The sequence below is a fragment of the Meles meles genome, chromosome 7 (genome assembly GCF_922984935.1).
Source record: "Meles meles chromosome 7, mMelMel3.1 paternal haplotype, whole genome shotgun sequence".
NCBI lineage: Eukaryota > Metazoa > Chordata > Mammalia > Carnivora > Mustelidae > Meles > Meles meles.
This window is the reverse complement of record NC_060072.1, coordinates 86521278-86543565: the sequence shown is the minus strand read 5'-3', so window position 1 is coordinate 86543565 and position 22288 is coordinate 86521278. Positions and strand designations below refer to the sequence as shown.

At 40.6% G+C, this 22288-nt stretch overlaps 1 protein-coding gene across 1 annotated transcript in view; it reads right to left on the bottom strand.

The window, feature by feature from the left end:
- The window catches only part of TEX49 (testis expressed 49), a 31059-nt gene extending 8771 nt beyond the window's left edge, over positions 1-22288 (bottom strand). The window contains exon 1 of the mRNA XM_046011452.1: positions 22210-22288. Coding sequence (XP_045867408.1) covers positions 22210-22288 — 79 coding nt within the window. The remainder of the gene's footprint in view (positions 1-22209) is intronic.

The following is a 22288-nucleotide window of genomic DNA, read 5'->3' as shown; positions in this document are numbered from 1 at the left end:
AATGGGTCTACCTCAATGGCTCCCAGAATTCTGACTTCTATATTCGAATACTTGCCTGGCTGTTCCAAATGCTTAGTACATAATGGTGATAATATCTAACACACATTACTTGCAAGCTGGTGTGGCTGCAAGCAGAGTATTACCACCCCGACTAGAAATTCACACAAGATCAGTTTGAGAGAAAATGCAGTATTGTACATAAAAATGACTCCTATCTAGGATTTCCTATTAGATGCTGGGCATCAATCCCTTAAAGTTGGCTGGAGCAATAACATAGAGTGAAATTTGCTGAAATGTGTTTGGAAGCCTATCTTGCATTTATTGTCTTTCCTGACACAAGGAAATTGTCAGTGCATTGGGAGGAAGTGGACATGAACATGAGCCCAGGGAACTAGGGCACATTTTATACATGGGGGCAGTTCCTTTACCTCCATGTCCAAAAATACCTTCCTCAAAGTGGTGTACTTGTTCAGGATTCTGAACACAGGAAGTAGATGGGGCATGGGATAACAGAGAATTTAGTGTTGGCTGCAGACTGCTGATGTACAAGGGGCTACCTGGATCTTCTAGAGAGGGTAATGATAAACCAAGCTAACAGTGAATGCATTCAGCATAGCTATAAAAGGTAGGTACTAGGGGCACCTGGGCGGCTCAGTGGGTTAAAGTCTCTGCCTTCGGCTCAGGTCATGATCCCAGGGTCCTGGGGTTGAGTCCCGCATCAGGGCATCAGGCTCCTCTGCTCCACGGGGAGCCTGCTTCCTCCTCTCTTTCTGCCTCCCTCTCTGGCTACTTGTGATCTCTGTCTGTCAAATAAATAAATAACATCTCTTTTTAAAAAAAGGTAGGTACTATTATTATCTTATTTTACAAATAGGGAAACAGAGTCCCAGAGTTATAGTGATTTGCCCAAGTTCACTAAACTAGCATATGACAGAGACATGAATTTAACTCAAGCACTTTGGCTCCAGAACCCATGGTCTTAAACACCACCCTAACATGTTCTTGAAATCATCTAATCAGGGCTTCCAGGCAAGACAAAGGACTATGGGAAAACATAAACTGATAGAACTAGCCTCTTGCTAGAATCCCTTGTGTGCAGCTCCTTGGGGGTCCTGTCAAAGGGGTCTGCTCACCCTAGAAGCAGCCTCGAATTGGGTGGGGGCACATGATACCCATTACCTTGTTCCAGAAGCAGATCCCTGCCTCCTCAAACTCCACTGAAATGTGGAGTGTCATTTCCTATGTCCAGCACTGGTGCAAAAGAGAGGACTGAACCTGGTGGGCCACTCTGCAGTAGACTGGACCACTCCCAGTAGGGAAAACCAGTGAGCAAAGGCTGAGCCTCCCTGAAAAAGTTGCCTATTTGCTGTTATACAGATGTAGTCACCCATATTGGAGGTGCCTACTCCTTAGACTTTGGCAGATTGAAGCTATGAGTATCTTGAGTGTCTTCTCTAGTTTCAGGCAGATAGGGATGATGGTCTGTAGCAGCTACAAGACATATGGGTTGTTTCCAAGATACAGTTCCTTTTTTTTTTTTTAAAGATTTTATTTATTTATTTGACAGAGAGAGAGACCGAGAGAGCAAATACACACACAAGCAGGTGTGGTGGGAGTGGGAGAAGCAGACTTCCCGTTGAGCAAGGCGCTGGGTGCAGGATTTGATCCCAAGACCCTGGGATCATGGCCTGAACCAAAGGCAGCCGTTTAACTGACTGAGCCACCCAGGCGATCCAGGGTCCATGTCTATAACTTCAGTAGGTTTACCCACTTGGAAAAGAGGGGCTTAGGGGCTTCGGCAAGTTCATTCTGGCCTGAATTGTGCCATGCCCGCTCATGTTTGAAAAGCCAGAACTACAGTGCCCTCTGCTGGAGCCTAAGAATGGCATCCTCAGCTGTTTCCTAATAGGTGGTCACCAAACAGGCCGTTGGGAGAGATCAGAAAACCTAGAAGACTGAGCAAAAAACATTCCAGCCAGAGTGGGGAAAACCATCTATTATATCTTCTGAGAGGATCCAGAAAATGAGAACGCAAGCGAGACATGCTCAACTTTTACATTACCATATACTTGAGACTTAGTCTTTCTTTGAAGAGATTCATTTAGAACTGCAAGAGCAACTCTGTGAGTTCCGGGGAAGAGGAATGACAAAAGCAGCAGTGGAGGAAGATGCGTGGAGCTTGGATGTCATTGTGTCTGTGGCTAGAGGGCTGTTGCTAGGGAGTCGGGCAGGGAAATGTCATTTGTTTCAAGACAAAAACAAGCATAATCTTTTTCTATCACCACCATCAACTTGCCTCTGAGACACTTATCAGTGGGAAACGTCCCAAGTGTGTAGATTTGTGTTATGACGAGGGTTTTCATGTAACAGGGGAAGGGAATTGTCTCAGCAAAGGGCCAAATAAGAGTTAATTTGTCTGAAATCAAGACCACAACAATGTGGACCAAGAGGACTGTCTAGGTATGAAGCTTAGACCGGAAAGCAGAGTTCAAAGCAGGTGGTGAGATAGAGTTTGCAAAGGAAAGGACAGATATAGGGCCAAGTTCCTCAGGGCAGGACAGAGAAGAGAACCTTAGACATTCAAGAGACCAGGGCATAAGGTGAACAAACTCTGGAAGCTGGACTGAATCTGTGGGGTTCATCAGTATTATGATCAGGAAAGGTGAGTCTGGGAGGGCAGGAATCTATGATTGGTGGACATGTGAGTTCTGGTCACTGGTCAGGGGTGTTCTTCTGTGGATAGCTATAACTGGATGAAAAATCCTTTGAAGTCAGCCAGTATTTGTTGCTTTTCAGGGAAATTTATTAGTTAAAAATATTGCTCTCCAGGTATCCTCTCCTGGCCAGTATGTCTTGAGAAGTGGACAACACTATTCCAGTCATAGGAAAGGTATATATTCCACATGTATATAGTAACTTATACATTATGGTCTATAACTTTTCATGCAATTATCTATTGTACAGTTTTATGTGCTAAGTCTTAGGTGCATTACATACATGATTTCATTTAATCTCCACAACAAATCTATAAGGCATTATTATCTCCATTTACAGGCAAGGAAACTGGGGCACTCTGAATTTGCTTAGTGTGGGTTAGCCCCCTGATTCTGAACAACTTTGGGTACCTGATAAACCTGAGTTTATGAAGTCAAGGATAGACCAAAGTATGCTCTCCATACTGTTTCCCTCTTTTTTTTTTTTTTTTTCTATTTTGGTTCTTTATCATAGAAGGAAATAAAGGAAAGAGGCAGAGACTTGTAGAATATTTGGTTACAAGTGTTGACTCACCTCCATGAGTTTTCATTATGATGATAATAAGGAAAGCTTGAGTGGGCCCCTTTGAGTAGAAAGTTAATATACTCACGCCTACTAGGAGGAAAAAAACCCCTATCTTTCTTCAAAGAAAAATTGTGCATGATTTAAAATATCGTTATAGTGTTAAGAATGAAAAAGTGTTAATATTAATAGGTTCATTTTTATGGTTGCTGTTAAAAAGCCCTAGCTTGAAGGGTAAGGTTAAGATTGTGGCTAATCTGAGTATGGAGAACAGGCTGAAGGGCCTTGAAGCCAGCTGAGTGAATGTGCTGACAAGGTGAAATTAGCCAGAGAATCATTCTGAAGATAAGTGTGGATTACAAATCAGAGTCCTGCAAGATCGTTTGGATTGTGGAACTAAGGGTGAGCAGAATTAGGAACTGTGGGTTCCTTGAATTAATGGATGTAGCAATTGGGATTAGGAAGACTGGGGCAAGCAAGGCAGATATGCTAGGAGCCGAACAGAATGCTGTATTTTACTGGTACTCTTCCTGCCCCCCCTGGTTAATTTCACAAACCAGTTCTGAAATAGAAATGTATGAGGCAAGCTCCCCATAAGGTGGCCCACAGGCCCAAACCTCTCCTAGCTAACCATATATTGCAAGCAACCTCAGCAGTAGCAGGAGTCAGAACAATCTGAGCTCTGTTGTACCTTTCTGTTGATCTGCTGAACAAGATGAGAGCTAAGAGCTTAGCTACCCGGTAAGTTAATATGAACCCTGGTGATCCGATAGTAGTAGTTTCAGTGGAGTGACTGGGGCAACAGCCTGACAGGCATGAGTTCAAGAGACTGGGAGGAGATGAAATGGAGACAACAACTTTGTCTTTTGAGGGATTTTTCTGTATAGGGGCAGGGAAATAGGAAATATAGGGCTTTGTTTAAGATGAAAGAAATTGTAGCATGCATGTATGCATATAGGAATGGTCAGAGATGGAAAAATTGATGCAATAGAGTCAAATAATATTGGAGGAGTAGTGTCCTTGATTAGGCAAAAAGATGGGATCTGATGCACAGGTGGAGCAGTTGGCTTTAATAGGTGTGTGGACTGTTCATTTAATTAGACATGTGGGCACAGATGCAGATAGATGGGTAGATATGGTTTGTAAGAGGATATAGAAATAATCTTCTAATTGCTTCTGTTTTCACAGTGAAAACTATTAAGTAAAGCAAGTTAGGGCCCCTGGGTGGCTCAGTTGGTGAAGTGTCTGCTTTGGGCTCAGGTCATGATTCAGGAGTCCTGGGATGGAGCCCCAGGTAGCCTTGGGCTTCCTGCTCAGTGAAGAGTCTGCTTCTCCCACTTTCTCTGCCCCTCCTGGTGGTGCTCTCTCTCTAGCTCAGTCTATCAAATAAACAAAATCTTTAAAAAAAAAAAAAAAAGAGCACATTATTACCTGGAAGTGAGGATCTAGGACACTGGAGGTCTGAGGAAAGAGACAGTATGAGGAGACCTCCTGGAAAGTGAAAGGATGCATGGAACTAGGAAATGTCTAACTTCTGGGCAGCCATAAAGGCCCACCTGAGTTTAGCGATCATTAGTGAGGCTTGTCAGCATGGTTGTTTTTCTCTACTTGATGAGTGCAAACTCCTCTTTCTAGAAGTTGTGGTATAATAAGGGTGGGAAGGGGGAGAGAATGGAGAAAGAAATGGGAACAATAGTTTAAATGTCAAAGGGGGGGGTCCTCTCTTTCTTCTTTTTTCTTCCCAGATAGAAAATGTTACAGCACATTTGTATACTGATGGAAATGATTTAGGAGGAGGAAAAACTGAGGGAGAGGGGCATAATTTCAGAAGGAAAATCCTTGAGTAGGTGAGAAGGGATCAGATCCAGTGCACAAATGGAGTCATTTTATTCACTGCGCCAGAGGGAAGTTATAGATGCAGTGGAATGTTAGATGTGATGATGGAAAGTCTTTTTTTTTTTTTTTTAAGATTTTATTTATTTATTTGACAGAGAGAGATCACAAGTAGATGGAGAGGCAGGCAGAGACAGAGAGAGAGGGAAGCAGGCTCCCTGCTGAGCAGAGAGCTCGATGCGGGACTCGATCCGGGACTTGATCCCAGGACCCTGACATCATGACCTGAACCAAAGGCAGAGGCTTAACCCACTGAACCACCCAGGCGCCCCTAGAAATAGATTGCTTCTATTTTCTTAGTGAAATCAGAAGCAAGGAAGTTATTAGCTCAGAGTGAGGACAGGGGAGGGGTTTTAGAGACTCAGGGAGAGATGTGAAATAATTGCCTTGAGTAGAAGAGTGACCATAGAACTATAATAGGATCGTCAGGTAGTCCTGAGTGAGTCCTGAGATTTGTAGTTATGGTACTAATTATTCTAAGATGACTAAATGTCCTAGGTAGAGAGAGCCAAATACATGAATCTTTTTCTTGATAGGTTTCCCTGGAGCTCAACACTCCAACTTCCTAATGTTTCATAGCCTTATACTGAGCTCCTAGAGTCAGTCTTTGTGCCCCAGACCTTGGCCGTGTGGGCCTACTCTTCAGCTCTGGGGCAGCACGAAAGTCTTGAAGGAAATAGAATATAATTACTATTGAATGAAATTTTAGGTAGAAATCTGAATGACATGTTGAAGCCAAACTTGGCAGAGGGCAACCACATTGCCTGAATGTCTTTGTGGAAAGGGTAGTAGTACCAGAAACACTGTTCCCAGTTTCCTTTCATTATGAGGTCAAGAACAATGGGCAGAATGCACAGATACTTCAGGGTGTACATGATTAAAGTGGCTTTTCAGAAGTGGGAGATGGGTTTCAGGCTTCTGGCTGGGATGCAGTGAAAGCAGTCTCTGATCAAAGTGGGGGTTGCAGGTGCTTTACCATAGTTTTGGCATTTAGTTGCATCTAGATTTTAAAATTTGCTATGAAGATAAAGCTCTAGCCTCAGCTCTATGCATGGCTAGGTCATTCTCATTCTTCAGGGTGTAGCTCAAACATTACCTCCAGGATTGCTCTGTTTTAAGTGGGCCTTACCCAGTTACTCTCCATTTTGGGATCTGCAAATTCACTTGCCTGTAAGAGCCAGGCAGATGTTGTTTATGAGTAAAGCAAACTCATTAAGAAACACAATCTAAAGGGAAAGCTGCTATTTTGCTGTTTGTGATTATGTGAGAATTTAAGGCCAGTGTGACCAGTTCTAATCTTTCTAAGGGGTCACACATGTGGGTTTTATATAAAATCTCCTAGTATTTATTCATTCATGCATTAATTATTTATTTATTTATTTGAGAGAGAGAGAGAGAGCCCAAGAGGGGAGGGGTTAGAGGGAGAAGCAGACTCCCTGCTGAGCAGGGAGACCGATGTGGGAGTTGAGCCAGGGATTCCAAGATCATGACCTGAGCTGAAGGCAGTTGCTTAACCAACTGAGCCACCCACGCAGGTGCCCCCAAATCTCCTAATTTTTGAACACTGCAGGCTGAGGGGCCTGATATGGGACTGATCCCAGGACCTTGAGATCATAACCTGAGCTGAAGACAGACGCTCAACTGACTGAGCCACCCAGGTGTCCCTACAAAGTGGTTTTTGTGTGTGTGTGTGTGTGTGTGTGTGTGTGTGTGTTTTTAATAGCACGTGCAAGGGTACCTGGATGGTTCAGTCTGTTGAGTGTCTGACTCTTGATTTTGGCTCAGGACCCTCGTGCCCCTCTCAACCCACAGCTTGTATGCTCTCTCTTAAAAAACCCAAAACAGGGGCACCTGGGTGGCTCAGTGGGTTAAGCCTCTGCCTTCAGCTCAGGTCATGATCTCAGGGTCCTGGGATCGAGTCCCACATCGGGCTCTCTGCTCGGCAGGGAGCCTGCTTCCTCCTCTCTCTCTCTCTCTGCTTGCCTCTCTGCCTACTTGTGATCTCTGTCAAATAAATAAAATCTTAACAAAAAAAAACCCAAAACACCCAAATGCCTTTCTAATTTCTAGTGAGATAATGTGACATAGGTATTATGTATTATATTAATCTTTTCCAATATTAATCATCGTATTCCTGGAATAAGTCCTATTTGATGGTAGATGATTATTTTTTTTAATATTTTATTTATTTGACAGAGAGAGAGAGGTCACAAGTAGGCAGAGAGGCAGGCAGAGAGAGAGGGAGAAACAGGCTCCCCACCTAGCAGAGAGCCCGATGTGGGGCTCGATCCCAGGATCCTGAGATCATGACCTGAGCCGAAGCCAGATGCTTAAACCACTGAGCCACCCAGGCGCCCCGATTATCTTTAATATATTCTTGAATTTGATCTGATAGTGGGATTTGTCCATTTATACTTACATTAGTCTATGGGTTCCTCTTTTGTACTATATTCTGTAGTATGTTTTATGTTACTTTATCAGTTTTGTGTTAGTATTACAGAATTATTTTCATTGTTTTTTGTGCTTTTAAAAATGGAATAATGTTGGGGTGCCTGGATGGCTCAGTCCTTAAGCATCTGCCTTTGGCTCAGGTCATGATACAGGGTCCTGGGATTGAACCCCCCCCACATAGGGCTTCCTGCTTAGCGGGAAGCCTGCTTCTCTCTCTTCTACTCACTCTGCTTGTGTGCACTCTCTAGCTGTGTTTCTCTCTGTCAAATAAATATTTTTTTAAAAAAAGGAATGATGTATTAACATTATGTCTCAAAATTTTGAAAAAATTCCCTCTGAATATTGCACACAAAGCTTTTTCCCCAAGCAACTGTTTAGTAAATTTTTCTCTTGTGATAATTGATTTAACATGGGTTTACACTTTATTTTTTTAAAAGATCTATTTATTTTAGAGAGTAGGGGAGGAGAGAGAGAATCTCAAACAGATTCCCTGCTGAGTGCAGAGTCCAGCATAGGGCTTGAGGTAGGGGGCTTGATCTCATGACCCTTAGTTCATGACCTGAGACAAAATCAAGAGTCAGGAGCTTAAGTGACTGAGCCAACTAGGCATCCCATACTTATTTATTTTAAATGTCTTATAATCCAAACATTTACCAAAAAAAAAAAAGACCCCACAAACTTTTGATTTTATTCATAGTGTTCTTTGAAGCACAGAGTCTGTAATTTTTATGAAATTCAATTTATCTATCTTTCTGTCACTTAGGCTTTTGGTGTCATATCTTACAAACCACTTCCTAATGTAAGGTCATGAAGATTTTTCTTGTAACAGTTTTAAACAGCTTTAGCTCTTACATTTATGCCTATGATCCATTTTAAGTTAACTTTTGTACATGGTGTGATGTGGGGTCAAATTTCATTCTTTTGCATGTGAATTTCCAGTTTTTGTAGCACCATTTATTGTAAAAGTTCTTTTCCTATTAGACTGTCTTGGCATTCTTTTTTAAAAATTTATTTATTTGTTGGACAGAGAGCACAAGCAGGGGGAGTGGCAGGCAGAGGCAGAGGGAGAAGCAGGCTCTCTGTCAAGCAAGGAGCGCTATTCAAGACTTGATCCCAGAACCCTGGGATTATGGCCTGAGCTGAAGGCAGACACTTAACTGACTGAGCCCCCTGTTTAATGTCTATTGACCATAAGTGTAAGGGTTTATTTCTAGACTCTCAATTCTATTCCAATGACCTGTCTATATATGTCAATTTATTTTTTAAAGATTTTATTCATTTATGTGACAGAGAGAGACACAGAGAGAGACTGGAACACAAGCAGGGGAAAGGGAGGAGGGAGAAGCAGGCTTCCCACTGAGCAGGGATCCCGATGTGGGGCTTGACCCTGGAACTCTGGGATCATGACCTGAGCCGAAGGCAGATGCTTAACCACGGAGCCACCTAGGCGCCCCTATATATGTCAATTCTTATGCTAGTACCACACTGTCTTGATTACTGTAGCTTTGTAGAAAATTTGAAATTGGGAAGTGTATCCTCCAACACTGTTATTTTTCAAGATTTTTTTTTTTTTTTTTTTTTTTAGATTTTATTAATTTATTTGACAGAGAGAGAGATCACAAGTAGGCAGAGAGGCAGGCAGAGAGAGAGGAGGAAGCAGGCTCCCTGCAGAGCAGAGAGCCCGATGTGGGGCTCGATCCCAGGACCCCGAGATCATGACCCGAGCCGAAGGCAGTGGCTTAATCCACTGAGGCACCCAGGCGCCCCTCAAGATTTTTTTTTAACAGAATATAATTCTGAAAAAAAAAAAAAAAAAAAAAAAAAAAAAAAAAGACTGGCTTTTTTTTTTTTTTTTTGAAGATTTTATTTACTTATTTGACACAGAGAGAGAGAGCACAAGTAGGTAGAGGGAGAGGGAGAAGCAGGCTCTCTGCTAAGCAGGGAGCCAGATGTGGAGCTCCATCCCAGGACCCTGGGATCACGACCTGAGGTGAAGGTAGCTGCTTAACTGACTGAGCCATCCAGGTGCTCCTTTTGTTTTGTTTTTAAAGACTTTATTTATTTTTTTAAAATTCTGGGTCCTGTGCATTTCCTGAAATTCAGGAAATCTTTTCAATTTTTGCCAGGAACCATTACATTTGGATGATAGGTCAGCACAAAGAATTCTAAGAATCTAAACTGCATCTGGAAAGGGACCTCAAATTTATCCCTCTCCTATATCCTAACTCACACACTGAATTTGAAAACATTCAGGAATCTCCAACATGGTCCAGGACATGGTTATCTAAGTTTCTCTTAGTAATTAATTCTTTAAGATGCTTTAATTAAAAAAAAGAGATGCTTTAATTTCTTGACAGACTTTAGAACATTAAATGTGAACAGCTCAATATTATAAATAGTAGAACCTCCACTGAATAAGCTTGCTAGGTTAATTAATGTTCATTTCCTCTGAAAAACATTAAAAGATGCCTGCAACATTCCAGCTGCAGCTGAGAGCTACTCTTCGGCATATCTGCATACTTCTGCTCTTACAAATTAAACGGCATGGTTACCAAGAGTCAGCAGAGTTCCCCCCCCCCCAAATTTATACTGGGTTACTCTGTAATTACAATTTTGCAATTTAAAGAAATATTAAACTAACAGATTAGTGTTAAAAAAAGAGCAGTGAGGGGCGCCTGGGTGGCTGAGTCATTAAGCATCTGTCTTCCACTCAGGTCATGATCCAGGGTCCCTGGATGGAACCCACATTGGGCTGCCTGCTCAGCAGGGAGCCTGCTTCTCTCTCTGCCACTCCCCCTGCTTGTGTTCCCTCTCTTGCTGTGTCTCTCTCTGGCAAATAAATAAATTGTTTTTTTTTTTTTTTTAAAAGAGCAGTGATTTGTATAAAAACTAAGTTGAATGTTTTAGAAAAACTCAAAATGTAACAAATTACTGTAAACCTTGAGTTAAAATAGATTTGAGTTAGAAAATTACCATTTTGCAGTTGTCGAAGAAATAATATCACTCAGAACCATCAATAGATACTAAAACTAGTGGGTAAAAATTTGATGAAAAATAGGGTATTTGCATTTTTTCAAGTATCTTCCTGGAAATGATTACAGACTACAAAACAAAAATAGTAACCTGACAAATTACAACACAAAAATAACAACTTGACAGTGGAGAAAACTGGCAAACACCACCTTAATCAAAAGCCCAATGTTAATATCACCAGTAATGGAAAAGTTGATATTATGAGCCTCCTGATGGGACCTACTGAAGACATACTGCTGCTTATTCCTGCCAAAAATATTTATACCCAATCTGATTATGAGCAACATCAGACAAACCCATATTACAGAAAATTCTATAAAATGTCTTGTATGTACTATTAAATAATGTCAATGTCATGAAACACAAAGGAACACAGGAATTTTTCCAGATTAAAGCAGACTAAAGAGACATGCCAACTAAATGCAATACTGATCCTTAATTAGATCCTAGAAGGAAAAGTTTTGCTCTAAAGGACGTTAATGGGACACTGGCAAAATTGTAATGTAGACTATAGATAATTAGATAATAGTGTTGAATCATTATTAAAATTTGCTGAGTTTAATACCTAGATTGTGGGTTGTTATCTAAGAAAATGTTCTTTTTAAAAATTTTTTAAATTAACATATAATGTATTATTAGCCCCAGGGGTATAGGTCTGTGAATCGCCAGGTTTATACACTTCATAGCACATACCTCTCCCAATGTCCATAACCCCACCATCTTCTCCCTACTCCCCTCCCCCCGGCAACCCTCAGTTTGTTTTGTGAGATTAAGAGTCTCTTATGGTTTCCCTCCCGATCCCATCTTGTTTCATTTTTTCCTTCCCTACCCCCCAAACCCCCCATGTTGCCTCTCAACTTCCTCAAATCAGGGAGATCATATAATTGTCTTTCTCTGATTGACTTATTTTGCTAAGCATAATACCCTCTAGTTCCATCCATGTTGTCACAAATGGCAAGATTTCATTTCTTTTGATGGCTGCATAGTATTCCATTGTATATATACACCACTTCGTCATTATCCATTCATCTGTTGATGGACATCTAGGTTCTTTCCATAGTTTGGCTATTGTGGACATTGCTGCTATAGACATTTGGGTGCACGTGGCCCTTCGGATCACTACATTTATATCTTTAGGGTAAATACCCAGTAGTGCAATTGCTGGGTCTTAGGGTAGCTCTTTTTTCAACTTTTTGAGGAACCTCCATGCTATTTCCCAGAGTGGTTGTACCAGCTTGCATTCCCACCAACAGTGTAGGAGGGTTCCCCTTTCTCCATATCCTCGCCAGCATCTGTCGTTTCCTGACTTGTTAATTTTAGCCATTATGACTGGTGTGAGGTGGTAGCTCATTGTGGTTTTGATTTGTAGCTCCCTGATGCCGAGTGATGTGGAGCACTTTTTCATGTGTCTGTTGGCCATCTGGATGTCTTCTTTGCAGAAATGTCCTCTGCCCATTTCTTGATTGGATTATTCGTTCTTTGGGTGTTGATTTTGATAAGTTCTTTATAGATTTTGGATACTAGCCCTTTATCTGATATGTCGTTTGCAAATATCCTCTCCCATTCTGTTGTCTTTTGGTTTTGTTAACTGTTTCCTTTGCTGTGCAAAAGCTTTTGATCTTGATGAAGTCCCAATAGTTCATTTTTGCCCTTGCTTCCCTTGCCTTTGGTGATGTTCCTAGAAAGAAGTTACTGTGGCTGAGGTTGAAGAGGTTGCTGCCTGCGTTCTCCTCAAGGATTTTGATGGATTCCTTTCTCACATTGAGGTCCTTCATCCATTTTGAGTCTATTTTCATGTGTGGTGTAAGGAAATGGTCCTTAAGAAAATGTTCTTATTCTAAAGAAATACAAACTGAAATATTTGGGAGTAAAGGGATATAATATGAACAATTTATTCTCAACTAGATGAGAAATATATCTGTTGAAATATATCTGTTGATATATTTTTAATATATTGATATATATATATTATATATTTGGAGAGAGAGAGAATGAGAGAGTGAGGGAAAGTAAAAGTGGCTAAATACAATTGGCTAATTTAGATATACAGTGTATGGAATTTCTTTGTACTAATCTTACATCTTTTCTATAATTTTGAAATTATATCACCAAATAAAGGTTTTAAAAAATGGCAGACCATGTAAGTTTCTTTCTTCTCCCAAATTTGCTAAAATGACACCAAAATAACAACAATGGCATTAACCTTCAAGGGCAAAGAGAGGGAGGGCAAGGATACAAGAGCAGAGATGCATTTCAGAAGAAATATATTTTGGAAAAAAGAAAGTAGACAGAGGGGTAGTAATTAACCTTTTCAGAATGGAAAAAGTTCTAATTTAAGTTTCTGCAGTGGAGGATAGAACTAGAATTGGACTAATTCACCTGAGAGGTCCAAACCTTATAATGTAACAGGTACCATAGAAGGCATGAGGAAAGAATAGGTCTGAGAACAGGAAGGTGAATACTGAAACTCTGTCTACAGAACATGTAGCACAAGTAGACAATTGCTGTCCAGCAATCCCACTTCTCGTTATATATATCCAAAGGAAATGAAAACAAGATCTCGGAGCATTATCTTCACTCTCATTTTCACTCCAGCATTATTCATAATAGCCAAGATGCAGAAACTTAAGTGTCTGTTAGATTAATGAATAAAGGAGACATGGTATATATACACAGTGAAATATTACTTAGCCAAAGAAAGAAGGAAATCCTGTCATTTGCAATAACAGGGATGGATCCCGAAGGCATTATGCTAAGTCAGGTAAGTTGGACAAAGACAGACAAATACTGTTTGATCTCATATGCAGAATCTAACAAAGCTGTGAACTCACAGAAACAGAGTAGAATGGTGGTTACTAAGGATTGTGGGATGGGGGAAATGAAGAAATGTTGGTCAAAAGGTACCAATTTCCAGTTTAAAATGAGTAAGTTCTGGGGATCTAATGTACAGCACAATGATTATAGTTAGTAACATTGTTTTATATATTTGAAAGGTGTTAAAAGAGATCTTAAATGTTCTTAGCACAAAAAAGAAGGTTAAAAAAAAAGAAAAGCATAATTATGTGATGAGATGGAGGTGTTAGCTAATACTATGGTGTTAATCATTTTGCAATATATAAGTATATCAAATCAACATGTTCTATACCTTAAATTTACACAATGTTATCTGTCAATTACATCTCAATAAAACTGAAAAAAAGTATTTCTTTGGAGGCATTGAATCAAACAGGCACTGTACTCCTAGTCAGGATTCACTGTGAGGGATGGCATATGGTGCGAGACTAAAAATCTGATGATTAAGTGAAAATTGAGATCCATAAAAAGACTCTCAATACCACCTTCTCCTGTCCTGGTTCTAGTATGCTAGCAGACAAGCATCTAACCAATCCCCAGAGAAACAATTATAGGATCCTTCCCCAGAAAAATTGTAGATATCCAGAGGAAAGCTCCCAGTGATGTCCACAATGGACTCCCACACACAGAGCTTTTAGTTCCTCATTCTTAAATTATAATGGAGAGCCAAGGATCAACAGTTGTTTGACAAATAGTCATCATGAGGAGGAGACCAAAATAAACTCATAGGAAAAAGAGCACAAAGGAGACAGAGCTAATGCATGGAACAGAACTTCAAATAAAGTACAATATTCATGAAGAATAGAGAAAAGGTGTGGACAAGAGAAGAGAAAAGGTATGGACAAGAAAAGCCAGAGGACCAAAAATGGCCCTTGGAACTCAAAGTAACCAAAATAAAATGTTCTGATACAAAGGTGTGGGGTTTTTCACATATATCTATAACTCCTTAGTATTTCTTGAAGAAGGAGAGCTTATTTCCCCTTCCCTTGAGTGTGGGCTGCATTTAGAGACTCTCTTTAAACAAACAGAATAAGGTGGAAGTGATAGTCACTTCTGAGACTAGGTCATAAAAAGGCATTGTGGCTTCCTTCTCTCTTGGATCATCTGCTCTGAAGTTAGTTAACATGTGAGAACACTGAAGCAGCTTATGGAGAGGCCCATGTGGTGTGAAACAGGTGTCTTGTCAACAGAGAAGAATGGAGGCCTCCAGCCATCAGATGACTGAAACTCCTGCTAACATCCTGTTTTCAACCACATGAGAAACCCTGAGCCAGAACTACCTAGCTAAGCTGTTCCTTGGATTCTTGATTCACAGAAACTGTGAGGTAATAAATGTTTTTTAAGCCTTTGTTTTAGGATACTTTGTTACACAGCAATAGATAATTAACACAGAAAATCTGAAGATACAGCTGGGCAATCTCCCAAAGAATGCCTTTTTAAACCCCCCCCCAAAATAAAGAGAAATAATAGTTAAGTTAGAGGATCATCTCAGGCTTTGTAGCTGACAAAACAGAAGTTTTTTTGTGTGTGTGTTTTTTTTAAAGATTTTATTATTTACCAGAGAGAGAAAGAGACAGCAACAGAGAGCCCACAAGCAGAGGGGGCAGCAGGCAGAGGGAGAAGCAGGCTTCCTGCTGAGGAAGGATCCTGAGGTGGGACTTGATCCCAGGACCCTGACATCATGATCTGAGCAGAAGGCAGACGCTTAATGGACTGAGCCACACAGGTGTCCCTAAAACAGAAATTCCAAAAAGACAAGAGAGAGAAAATAGAGAATAAATTAATAATCATTAAAGGAAATTTCTCAGAAATGAAGAGCACAAATTTCCAGATTGAAAAACTTCTTGCGGTACCTATTGCAATGTATGAAAAAAGACCTACAGCAAGTTCCATCATTAAGAAATTTCAGAACATCAAGGAACAACAAAAAACTAGAAGCTTCCAGAGAGAAATAAGTCACATACAAAAGAATTCAACTGGAAGCTGGAGGACAATAAAGACATACCTTCAAAATTCTCAGAAAATGAGAATTTTCAACCTAGAATTTCACATCTGGAAAAACTGACAATCAAGTGTGAGGGTAGAATAAAACCATTTTGGCTTCAAAAATATACCTCCTATACATTCTTTGAAAGTTATTCAAGGATATATTCCAGGTAAGGGAGGGAGTAAACCAAGAAAGAAAACATGGTTCCAGGAATCAGGAAATAAAACCTTGGAGAGAGGGAAAAGCAAATTCTATGGCCTAGAGCTATTCCCCAGGCTTAGAGAGTGAACAGTCTAGACGGAGTAGGTGAGAGGCAGTTAGAAATAAAAATAGAATGAATTTATTGTTTTGAGTGATTGAAAAAAATATATTGGGCATTTGACAGAGCTGTTGAAATATTTGGGGAAAAAAGTAATAATAAATATATCAAGGGGTAACTGGGTGGCTCAGTTGGTTGAGCGACTGCCTTCTGCCCAGGGTCATGGTCCCAGAGTCCCAAGATCGAGACCCGCATCAGGCTCCCAGCTCCATGGGGAGTCCGCTTCTCCCTCTGACCTTCTCCCCTCTCATGCTCTCTCTCACACGCACTCTCTCTCTCTTTCTCTCTCAAATAATAAATATACCAAGAACCAAGCAAACGAAAAATGGTGGCAATTCTTAACTCTAGGGGTAAGCAAAAGGTTGAACAAAAGTTATCATAGTGACATTATTTGGCTTAGCAGTGAACAACTTTTAAAAAGATTTTATCTCTTTATTTTAGAGAGAGAGGCAGAGAATCTCAAGCAGAGTCCACATTGAACTTGGAGCCCGATACTGGGCTTGATCTCATGACCCTGAGATCATGACCTGAGCTAAAACCAAGAGTCAGAAACTTAACTGACTGAGCTACCCAGGTGCCCCATCAGTGAACAGTTTTTAGCACTACAAGACTTGATTTTAACTTTTATTCATGTTTTATTGCTGCATCACAGACTTAGTGGCTTGAAACATTATTACCTCACAGTTTTGTAAGTCAGAATTCTGGGCAGGTTTGACTGGGTCCTCTGCTCAGTCTCCTAATGCTAAAATTAAGGTGTTGGTCTGGGTTGGGGTCTTATGTGGAGGGTCTAAAGAAGAATCTATTTTTCAGGCTTTTTTAGGTTGTTGGCAGAATTCCGTTTCTTCCAGTTATAGGGCTGAGCCCTTGCTGGCTGTCAGCCAGGCCAATCTCAGCTCCTAAATGCCACGCACATTCTTTGGCATGTGGCCCCCTCCATCTTCAAAGCCAGCAATGATGTGTCAAATTCCACTCATGCTTCCAATCTCTGAATTCTTCTTTTGGGCTAGCTGGAGAAAACACTGCTTTTAAAGGGCTTATGTGATTAGATTAGGCCCACTTAGATAATCTCCCTTTCTCCATATAAAGTAACAATCAAGGAGCATGGTATCCATAATATTCAGAGGTTCTACCTACACCCAAAGAGGGAGGGGATCATATAGAGGCAAAGTTCATTGTGGGGTCGTTCTTAGAATTTTGCCTACCACAAACCTAAAACTGTGATATGACTATATCAGGGTACTATGATATGATATGACTAAAATCAGGGTGGGAGAGGAGAAGCACGGGGTATGGCATAAGAAAACTAAATTCTTTAGGGCACCTGGGTGGCTCACTTGATTAAATGTCTGCCTTTGGCTCAGGTCATGATGGGATTGAGCTCAGGAAGGCAATATATAATGGCCAAAAATGGATAAATCAATACATATCATATGAGCATTTTCCTTAGAAGTAGGAAGGTTAAGTGCCAAAAAAACAACTGTAAAGTTGAAAATTTGTCTCTGTAGAGTGGAGGTGAAAGGACTGGGGTAGAGGACTCGTTTTCATTATAAGCTCTTAAGCATTATTACATTTAATATTGCTTTGAAAAGGAATTACAAAGATTACTATTTTTTAAAAGATTTATTTTAGAGAGAGAGAAAAAGCATGTACACATGTCCAGGAAAGAGGCAGAGGGGGAAGGAAAGGGACAAGCGGACTCTGCTGAGCACAAAGCCCAGTGTGGGGCTCGATCCCATGACCCTGAGATCACTACCTGAGCCAAAACCAAGAGTCAGATGCTTAGTCAACTGAGCCACCCAGGTGCCCTGAGAATTACATAGAAAACTTTAAATTTTTCTGATTAGATATGAGGAAGATAACTAAAAGTTTTGAAAAATACAAAAATCATAAAATAAAATAAGTTTGCTTTGCAAATGCTTGACTCCACTTTAAACAGACCCAAATGGAAATTATACATGATGCATTATGGGAGCAAGCAAGACCATGGCACGCATCAACAGACACATTTTCAAAGATGTGGAATTGGCACCATATCAAAAACCTGGTGAATCTACAGTTACATGCATTAAGTGAAACTAAAATGTATAAGGTATGTATCTTTTCTTGATTTTCCAATTTACAATGTAATCTTTGACCAATTATTTGTCTAAGAGTCTCCTGTCCAACTGACCCTTGAACAATATGGTTTTGAACTGCATGGGACACAGAACATTTGAAGATACAGTTGGGCAATCTCCCAAAGAATGCCTTTTTGTTTTGTTTTATTTTAAAAACAAAACTTTTTTTTTTTTTTTTTGTCAGAGAGAGAGACACTCCCCACTGAGCAAGGAGTTCGATGTGGGACTCGATCCCAGGCCCTGGGATCCTGACCTGAGCAAAGGCAGACACTTAACTGATGGAGCCACTCAGGTGTCCCTACATGGATGTTTTTAATACACTACAAAAGAAAATTAAATATTATTAAATGTAATTTCTCTTAGGATTTTCAAATTTTATTTTTAAAGATTTTATTTCAGAGAGGGAGGGAGAGAGAGCACGAATGGCGGGGGAGAGGCAGAGGGAGAGGGAGAAGCAGAATTGCTGCTGAGTGGGGAGCCTGACACAGGGCTCAATCCCAGGATCTGGAAATCATGACCTGAATCGAAGTCAGCTGCTTAACTGACTGAGCCACCTAGGTGCCTGCTCTAATGATTTCCTTTTTTTTTTTCTAATGATTTCCTTAATAACATTCTCTTTTCTCTACCTTTACTGTAAGAACACAATATAAAAAATATACAAAATATGTGTTAATTGGACAACCTATGTTCTCGGTAAGACTTCTGATCAACAGGTTATTAGTAGTTAAGTTTTGGGAAGTCAAAAGTTATATGCAGATTTTTGACTTTGTGGGCAGGGGTGGTCAGTGTCCCTAACCCCTGAGTTGTTCAAGGGTCAACTGTAATTATATTCAACTTGCATTATATAGCACTTATTAATTGATCTGAACTTGCTAGCTTGATATCTATTAGCAGGTTTATACCAGGGATCTGTAGTTGGTAGTCACAAGTTTATGGGTGTTAATTAGCCACACTCCAGGGTCAGATGGACCATAGTTAGTTCAAGACGCCTCCTGGAAAGATGGAATCAGTGTACTAATTGCCTTGTCAAATGGTGGTTTCACTAAATTCTTGTCCCAGAAGTGAAACTTCCTAGTTTTCTATGGAGCAATAAGATGTGGATAAACTTCTACCCCTGGTTTCACCAACAACTCCAGCAAAGTTTGAGTTTTAAGCACAGAAAACACCAAACTATTGTTTTGATATCTGCATACAATAGACCTTGTAATAATGACTCTGTGATGTGTGTGCATATGTGTGTATGAGAGAGACAAAAAGAGGGGAGGAGGAACCCAACTAGTTCTTTCCCCCATGCTTGCAGAATACCACTCTAAGGCTAGAGAATTTTAACTTTCTAGGTAAGTTGTCCAGGGGTATGAGAGAAGGTTACAAAGCAGTGACTCCATGGAAGAGTTCCCAAATCAACAATTCTGCCCATTAGCTGAGCAAAAAGTTACCACTCATTCAGCTCCAGTGAATGGTGGGCTCCTGGGAATCTTGAGAACCACCTATTAGGGAATAGTGAACAACTTTACATAAAGCCCACCTGACATTCAAATTCAGGGTTTAGGAGTTAACAGATTTTCCGAGAAAGGCTGATCATCAATCACTTGTATAGTGGCCCACTCATAGCAAAAAATCTGAGTCATTTGTTCCCATTACTGTTTAAAAATGAGCGCAAACAATACGTGTTTGAAATTTGGAGTCAAATTCTGGCTCTATCACTGACCTTGTGTAAATAAGTTAACCTGTTTGAGCCTCAGTTTCCTTCCTGGTAAAAAGGGACTAGTAATACCTACCTCACAGACATGTTGAGAGAATTAAATGGAATCATGCATGTGGAATGTTCAGCACAATGCCTGGCATACAGTACATACTAAATAAATAGCTTCATATTATTAAGTTTTTTGAACAACCAAAATTTTGGATTTTTAAACAGAAGTTAGCAAGTGGACCTCCTCTGTCTAAATCTTGAGGTAAGCAGAGAGTATAAAATTGACAGGGGAGCGGCGCCTGGGTGGCTCAGTGGGTTAAAGCCTCTGCCTTTGGCTCAGGTCATGATCCCAGGGTCCTGGGATCGAGCCCCACGTCTGGCTCTCTGCTCCACAGGGAGCCTGCTTCCTCCTCTCTCTCTGCCTGCCTCTCTGCCTAGTTGTGATTTCTCTCTGTCAAATAAATAAAATATTAAAAAAAAAATTGACAGGGGAGGGGGAACAATGTAGGGGTGACAAATTTGATGTCTAGTCTTCCTTCTAACCTTACATCTTAGGCCAACTCTTTGGCCAAACCTCCAGTCTCTGATACTCTGCCAGTGGCATGAAAAAAATTGGGCACGCAGATGATAACAGGATACTTTCCTATTACCCCCATAGTTTTATTTTTAAAAAATTTGTGCGTGCAAGTGAGTATAAGGGGGGAGGGGCAGAGAATCTCAAGCAGACTCTTTGCTGAGCACAGAGCCCAATATGGGGCTTGATTTCAAGACCCTGAGATCATGACCTGAGCTGAAATCAGGAGTTGTGTGCTCAACCTACTAAGCCACCCAGGTGCCCCTATTACCCCATAGTTTTATAAAGTGAAGTCTTTCTCTCTGCCTAGTCTACAGAAAAATTAATTAGAAATGAAACTCAGACCTCTTTGGATTGGTACACAGTTTTGTTTACTAGTTTAGGTAGCAAACTGGGTAGGAAAACCCCATGCTTGGTGCTTAGTTCTCTCATAGTGAGAACTATGTAGTAGGGGCAGGCAGGGTTGGAGCAGCCAGGAGAGGCCTAGTCTCGGAATAAGGAAGATTTATGGAATAGGCCAAGTTTGTTTCTCTGAGAGAGGGTGAAGAACTCCTTATTTGGAGACAATAGCAGCCCATGGCATAATGCTGGGATGGGTGGCGGCCAGAGGGGGAGGGCAGGTGTGGGGCTATTAAGGGATTTCTAGGGTCCACCAGTGGGACCCTTTGTACAAACCTTACCTGAAAGCTGCATATGTAAAACACCTGCTTTGTTGTCATTAGAAAAAGGATATATTGTACCTAATAGAGTTCTACACTAGTCTCTCTCAATCTTTGTTTTATACTTACCAGTCACCCCCTACCTTCACCCCAATAAAACTTTTAGTATCTGCCAACACTTAATTTCCTTCACTTATGTTCTCCATTCTGTCTGAAATACCCTTTCTCCTCCACGTCTGTGCTTTCAAACAATTTATCTTTTGTTTTACTTTACTTTGTCAGAGAGAGAGCACAAGCAGGGGGGAGAGGCAGGCAGAGCAGGCAGAGGGAGGAGCAGGCTTCCCGCCGAGCAGGGAGCCCGATGTGGGACTCCATCCCAGGACCCCAGGATCATGACCTGAGCCGAAGGCAGGTGCTTAACCGACTGAGCCACCCAGGCGTCTCTCAGACAATTTATCTTTTAAGACCTTAACCAATCGTCACATCTCCTCCAAAGCCTCCTCTAACTTCCTGTTTTAGTTATTCAAATATCATTTATTAATTTACTTACCTACCAGTATTTATTAAATCTCTATGTATTGGAACATTAGAGCATTAGGTATTGCTAGGCATTGTGGGATAATATAATCAGATATTTACCATTGCCCATTAAAAATCCTTCAGTGGTTCCCTATAAAATTAAAATGCTTAGCACAGATAACAGCATCCTCAATTTCCTGGCCCCTGCCAAGTTTATAAGGCTTACTTCCCAGCACCTCTCTTTACACTTTATCTGTACCCAAGAACTTAAGAGTTCAGTGAATATGGCTCTCTCAACTCTCTGTTCCTTTGTCTGTGCAATATTCTCTTTTGGTCGACTTGGCGAATTCCCATCATCCTGGCAGCATTCTGTGTGAAGTCTTTCCTAAAGGATTCTCCTGTGCTCATCCAAATCCAATAGCATCAGGTACTTCCTCTTTTGTGGTCCCACAGTATTCCATATTTAATTTAGTCATACATTACACTGCAAATTTTTTGTTTGCATATTTATCTTTATGGCCACTTTATGGCAGAGACCTTATCCTATCTGTCCCCAATTACCAACAGAAAGCCTGGCACAAAACTGTTTTTAGTAAATGTTAGCTAAATGAGCAAATGGATAATAATGAACATTTATTCAGTTGAACAGGCTGAATGTCTTAATAAGGATATTAAATGACAAAAGAGGGAAACTCAATGGATAATCTCTGTACTCCGTAATTTTAGCTGGTGACTGGTGTAATTGTTAATTATGGGTGATAAAGCTCTAACTCAAGGTAGAAAAAGAAATGGCCAAGAAGCAGCTCATCTAAGCCTCTACCCAAATTCCCCTTACTTGTTTCTTCAGTTGTGTCCCTCTTCTTGTCCCGAAAGGAATTTTGATATCCCAATAGATATAAGTTGAAGAAGGCCAT